We start from the raw sequence: 6989 nt of genomic DNA, 5'->3' as shown, positions 1-6989 counted from the left end.
CGACATAAAGAAAATATTTAAAAGAAGATGGTCAGTTATTTCGGGCTACATTATATGTACACCTAAAATTGGGAGTTATATTTTACTGGTAGAAATAAAATAGATAAGCTTATGTTCCGTGTGTGATTTTAGTAAAAAACAAAACAATTCTCGATCTTCAATGTCATATTCCGGATTCAATAACCTTCACTTACTTTAATTTTACACTACTATGTCAAGCTTCCGGGTGACACGAAACTTTCCAATATTTACTTGAAGTTACAGCAAAATGACGAATGGTAGGTATTATATGGCTTATATTCCTATTTATGATTTAGTAAACAGGCAGAGCCTGTTGTAAGATAGTGAGCGTCATTAAAGTGATAACGAATTATGCACGTTAATGTAACTTTAACAGTCACTGACAGCTAATGAGTACGGTCTGACAGTGTCGCCATGCATTTTACCATGAATGTATGTGGAATGCAGGGTGTGTACGACGTACGTGCATCTTTAAATCTGTCACACATAACTATTCTTTTTAAGTGACATACAAAACAGGATAGCAAGTTTGACTGTTGACAAATTAGATTCCGAATGACACGGGAAAATTATGCAATATAACTTATATAAAAAGTAAGTAAATATTACAACTTGCACGGAGTTCACACTATCACTTGTATTTGCTAAATTTAAGCTAAAAATAGCTGCAGATATTTAGACATCAAATGTGTAAACATATGAATTTCTGTTTTAAAAATGATCATATCACATAAGTCAGCCTCTAATAATTTCACAGATTTTATATAGCCACATGCATAGTTAATATTGAATCTGTTCATCAAAGGGCACACACAACATCATCTGGTGGTTCATTCCATACTTTTACTCAAACTAAATACATGTAATACAATCAGTGTAATTTGTTTTACATAAGTGCATGCAGTAAAATATCCAAATACAAGTGTTTGTTATTTTTGTTTTACAGCTTATTCATTTGAGGGAATCATCATCTTTGGGCTACTGGTAGTTTGTACCTGTGCCTATATGAGAAGAGTGCCAAGACTTAAACAATGGTTTCTCTCCGAAAAGAAAGGCCTGATGGGAGTTTTATACAAAGGTACATTACATAGTAAATGATATGTATATATACATAGTCATAACAAACTGTTGCAGTGTTTGTGAAAGCCATTATCATTGGGTTTTTATGCCCACGCAATAAAGTGGATGGGCATTAAGTTATTTTTTCTGTTAATCAAGATCTGTATATCTTCGTTAGACTGCATTCAGCTTTATTATTCTGATGCAAATACTACAAGTTCAACATTCGACAAACTTTGTATGCATCTGCGTTGAGTACTTAGGCAGTATATCCAATGAAGGACCTATATTTTCTACTTTCATGTTTTTGGTTAAGTTTTGCTATTAAGCCCATTTTAACATGGTTTTAGAAGTTCAACATTCATTAAACTACATATCTGAATACACCATGCCGATAATCAATGGATCATTTACAATTATCTTATTGCTTTTTAGCCCACCATAGATGATGGGCTATCCAAATCACCCTGGTCCGTCTGTCCGTAAACAATACTTGTTATCGGTATTTCTCAAGAAGTACCAGAGGGATCTTTCTCAAATTTTATATGTAGGTTTCCCTTGTTCCCTTGTTGTGCAGCAGTGCCTGAAATGGACGGTCGCCAGCTCGCCAATGGTGATTAAAGCCTTGCTCGAGCGACCAAAAGTTGCCAAAAGTGAGGTAGTCACTGGCCCAACAAAAAAAGTTTGGGTGACTGTCGAAAAATTTATGATTAAAAGAAATTATGCGACATGTCCTTGATTTCATATTTTCTATATAAAATACGGCCAGGGTGTCTTTGAGGTGCGAGGTTTGTGTATTTCTTTCGGAAACATGTCGGGTTTTAACTAGGGTTGAAGAATTAAAAATATAATGTTTTATTCTGTTTTACATATTACAAGCATTGTCATGTGCTGAAGCATTGTGTTAAATGCTGTGGAAATATTTCTTCCCAAAATTATTTGGGCCACCAATAACATTTGGGCCAGTGCTTCAAATTTTGTACTCGCCCCAAAACATTTTATTGGGCCAGCCAATGCAGGTTCCCCACTATCCTTTATTGTTCATGTTTACTTTTGAAACTGATAAGTTAAACAAAATGGCCTACCGACAGCCATCTTCGATTTTTGACATTGAAGGTTTGTTAGTACTATTTCTCAGGAATAATTTGAGGGATCTTTCTCATATTTGATATGTAGGTTTCCCTTGATCCCTCGTCGTGCATGTTATATTTTGAGACTGATCATAAAAACAAAATGGCTAAAGGAAGAACTAAACAGATCTTTCTTATATTGCAATGATCGATTCTATTTCTTTTTACATTAAGTACTGTACTAGTAAATATGTGAAATGACAAACTCACTTTGAAGGTTGGCTTTCTTACACATCAGTATTAAGTTTAGATCAAAAGTTATCTCAAGGTGCATTTACTGTTAACATGACTCAATCAAACAGATTAGAGGAAAGAAAAGAAAAGATTGAACTGACAAAGAACTAATGAAGATGGAACAATGGTGGGCGCCAAGATCCCTCTGGGATCTCTTTTTTTATTTCATATCTTAAAGCTCTGTTTGTACATAATATGTAACTTATTCAATTACAACAGCAGATGATTTCTTTTGAGTGGGAATATTTTGTGTCAAAGTATTAGGTTAAATGCTTGTAATAATAAATTTTGTTGATTTTTCAGCTTCTGTGATAGGAACCCGACTCCATATTCCTGTGGCTATCATATGTACTTTGATGGCAGTGTATGTTCTCATACTGAGGTGATATACAACTGGAAAGAATTAATTTATTGATATTTGTACATATGATAACAGTATTGTACATATTATAACAGTAACATATTAACGACAAAAGTGCTTGACGTGAGTGTTGACGTGAGTCTTGGTCCAGGCTCCAGTCAGAAAGGATATCCTATTGCATCTTGGTCGTGATAAAGGGAGATATCCAGGATGATCTACCCTTAGACTGTGCACAAATACATTTGTGAAACATTTAGGAAATTATATATTTAGTAGTGCAGTACTATCAGTAATCTCATTCAATGTAATGATTTACACTTAAGTTAGCAAAACTGAATATGCATTTCTGAATTTACTCTAATTTGTTGTTGTTTTATGTCGGGGTCAAGGTGCTTAAATGGATTGCTCTGTTCCTGAAAAAAAAAAAAAATCAGAATCAAGTAAAGCTGCAAGATATAAGCCTTAATTACGTCAGGTTTTATTTTTTAATGAGGATGAGGGGGAAGGGACAATCACTAAAGCACACACGATCTGGGCTTATACATGTTAAAGTTTGAATTATGAAGTAAATATAGATACAAGTTTCAAATTTTTTGTCTTGAAATTATTGAACTCAAAAGATTGAAAAATGTAACAAGATGAGATAAAATATATCCTAAAAATATTGCATTACTCTTCTTGTTGCTTACAAGTATTGTGCACAAGGTATATTATGTCTATTTTTGTGAGGGTTTATTATACCAGGAATGTAAAGTGTTCCAAACATTTACTCATTGCGTCTTATATATAAAAAGAAAAATGTATTTTACTTTCATTATCTTTACACCATGAAGTTTTTTTGTATTCATGTGGTCACAAATTCTTTGATTATAACTTTTCACATGTTTTTGGGATCAGAATGAATTATAGGTGTCTCCTTTTGAGGTTTATGTTTATCACATATATATCGGAGATTTATGTCAGATTTATCTCCCTTGAACATGATTCAGAAGTAGAAGTACATGATAGTTGCACATTTTGTTTACCTGTAAATTGTTAATGTGTCCTCAGTTTATTAAGTTACGAAAGAGATTTTACAGATTTTAATGGTTACATGGAACTAACATGAAAATGAGAATGATGTATACATTTGTGAGAATGTTTGTACAAAAGTGTTTTTTTGTGCTGGCTTCATTACTATATGTGAAGTAATATAAGGGAATAATTATTAGTTGACACAAAATGGCTAAAACTAAATGCCTGTTATGACATCATTGACTTCTTTTTCTTATCAGGTTGAACTTCAGTTTTGATAAATAAGGAGGGTTTAATTACCATTACATGTTATGAATACAATGCTGTTTATATGAGAATGATGTATATATTATATATTCTGCTCATCTGTGTGTGTGTGTGTGTGTTTGCAAGGTGTGTATTTGTGGAATGTTTATATAGAGTATTGCTTGACAACTTGTATTGGAAAAAATGTATTAGTGTCTGTACAGTCATATATCACTATGGGATATCCTCTCCAATATAAAACAGTTTTACTTTATATTGTACCTTAATGCCCACATTAATTGATGTGGATTAGTTGGGTGCAGGAACAAATGTTTGAGCACAGGCAAAATGTGCGAGTGTGTGTGGAAGTTAACGACAAAAAACAAATAACTATGTAATAGGTTAAGACCAATTGTGTGTTTGAATGAGGAGGGGAACAATGAATCCTTTCAGAAGTGAAAAACAACAGGTTCTACTTTTCAAGGAACTCCGATCAGTAGCATACATTTTGTATGCTTTGATTTGGATCACACTGCTCTGTTTCATTGATTATGCTGCTTTGAGAAATAATGTTTCTATGTGCTCTTTAAGAGTGTGCAGAGTAGTCTTTGTGTGGATATGGAAATCTGTGATAGCCTCCAGCTCATTGATTACGAAATCAAATTAATAAAAAAAACTTCTGCAAAACAATTATTCTGAGTGAAATTTGTACATGACGTTGCAAGTGCATTATGAATGATGATTTTTTTAAAGATAAACAAGGGACCTCAAGCAATACAGATCCCCTCCTGTTGAAACAGTCTGTAGCCTTCTGATGCATCTTACCAACAGTACCTATATATACTGAGGCAGGTACATGTCACTAGCAACTTCATTCTCTGATAATGAATTTCATGGTATCAGTGTATTTCTAAATTAAAATGATGGTGACCTTGAAACCTGACACATGGACTCCTGTATAAGGTTTAATTTTAACAAAATAATTTTCAAAATTCAGTCAACAGTGTAGTGTGATGACAAAAAGGTTCACCTACCACAGATCATATCTTTCACTAATGACGTTGGTGACATTAACCAACCAGCCGATTTGCAACAGCCAATCGTACATATACCAAATTTGAATAAGATAGGATAAATGGTCTTTACACTACTGTGTCTACAACTTACAGACAAACGAACAGAGTTCAACATGTTTATTATATGTCCTCTTGACACTCTTTTGCTAGGCAATAAAATAAAGAGAGCATCACGCATAACCTGAAGTTAATCATGCTTCTTGGGGTACACAAAAGTGGAAGTTCTTGTCTGTTTAAATGTTTGTGTTGTAACTCTTTTGAGTGATCTAGTGTGGACATTTTTGCAATGGTTCTGAAATGATCTATATTTATTCTACATACCTATAGGTATAATCTATAAATAAATGTGTTGATATATATATATATATATATATACAACTGCATGGTCTTGAATGCAACCACCTGCTTAAGAGGACATTAATTTTATCACAAGTGTCGGCCATCAATTGTACTCACTAATTTTATCACAAGTGTCGGCCATCAATTGTACTCGCTTATTTTATCACAAGTGTCGGCCATCAATTGTACTCACAAATCTCAAGTATTCTCTAAAGCTATGAATTCATGAGTAAACATGCAAGTGAAGAAGACATTTGATAAGACTGTTCATATATCTGCGAAGAGATAGTTACGATGTACTTCATTCTTAGACTGTTCTTTGTTCATGAGTGTCACTTGAATGAAGGTTGTGGTTTCGCTGTACATGTATAGTGACCTATCGGAGCAAAAGAGTATGCATGAAAAATCAATTAAGGAAGTGATTGGTTACCTTTTGAATAGATGGAAAATATCAGATATGAAATGAGAAATAAAAGTGTTTTATAACAATGATCAAGTATTTTTTCATGATTTCTTTGATATTTATCATACTGTATGCCAATTAAAACAAATTGCCTCAATATGACTCAAAAATGTTTCAAGGGCCAAGACTGTATGTAGTGGGGCACAAGACGATTTGATTCAGCATGCAACACTCTCCTCTGTACTTGCATAATGATTTTAGTAATTGTAGCTGACAAAGTATATGAGATATGCTCCAGACAAAGTAATTTAGTGAACAAAGGGTAATAACTCTGTATAAAATTTGGGACAAGACCAAATTTCAGTATGCAACAACCTGCCATTCCAAGAAGAACTCGCATTCAAAATAAGGTTACAGGGTATACAAGATATGCTGTCGACAGAGTGTTTCATGATGAAAAAGGGCAACAACTCTGTAATTAGCGAGGCACAATATCCCAATTAATTATGTGACACTCTGCCATCTAACATGCAAAATATGAGAATTATAGGCGACGGGATATTTGAGATTTTCCGGGACAGTTTGACACAGACTCGCAGAGGAGTCCCCTCTGATAAAACAAGTGGCATTATAAGTTTTTGACAATACTACGAATAGTTTTCATGTCTTGCAAATTGATTTATCCTATCCATGTCTCCTGATATTTAGTATGTCTCCCCTTCAAATGAAGGGAGGCATTTTATTCATTCTGATCCATCTGTTTATTCTAATGATATCTTGTCCAGGCCGTAAATTTTAAGAGTTATTTTGAAGAACTCGGAAATATACCTTCATCATCCCCAGAAGGTGTACACTAAGCAATAATAAATGTCACTTTGACCTGAATTCACCAAAGACTAAACAAGAGCCTTCATCGCTCACCTGGTATTAATATCACATTTGTAACCTTAAAGAGGACTAAAATAAAGCTACAGACAAAGTATCAGTGTCTCGACTAAAAGTCATTCAATAGAACCTGCTTAAAGGTTTTGATCCCAATGACCTTGAAAGTCAAACAAGGACATTATGTTGAACAAACTTAATAGCAAGAAGCTACCAGCCAAATA

General features: G+C 33.8%; 1 protein-coding gene across 1 annotated transcript; it reads left to right on the top strand.

The window, feature by feature from the left end:
* Nucleotides 1-206: 206 nt before the first annotated feature.
* Nucleotides 207-5972, top strand: LOC110443433 (protein kish-B-like). The gene is made up of 3 exons (XM_021487654.1): nt 207-278; nt 968-1099; nt 2748-5972. Exons 1-3 carry the CDS (start codon nt 269-271, stop codon nt 2828-2830), a joined length of 225 nt encoding a protein of 74 aa, XP_021343329.1. The 5' UTR covers nt 207-268; the 3' UTR covers nt 2831-5972.
* The last annotated feature ends 1017 nt before the right edge of the window (nt 5973-6989 follow it).

Source organism: Mizuhopecten yessoensis, unplaced genomic scaffold (assembly GCF_002113885.1).
Source record: "Mizuhopecten yessoensis strain PY_sf001 unplaced genomic scaffold, ASM211388v2 scaffold716345, whole genome shotgun sequence".
Lineage (NCBI taxonomy): Eukaryota > Metazoa > Mollusca > Bivalvia > Pectinida > Pectinidae > Mizuhopecten > Mizuhopecten yessoensis.
This window is presented reverse-complemented; position numbering and strand designations above follow the sequence as displayed.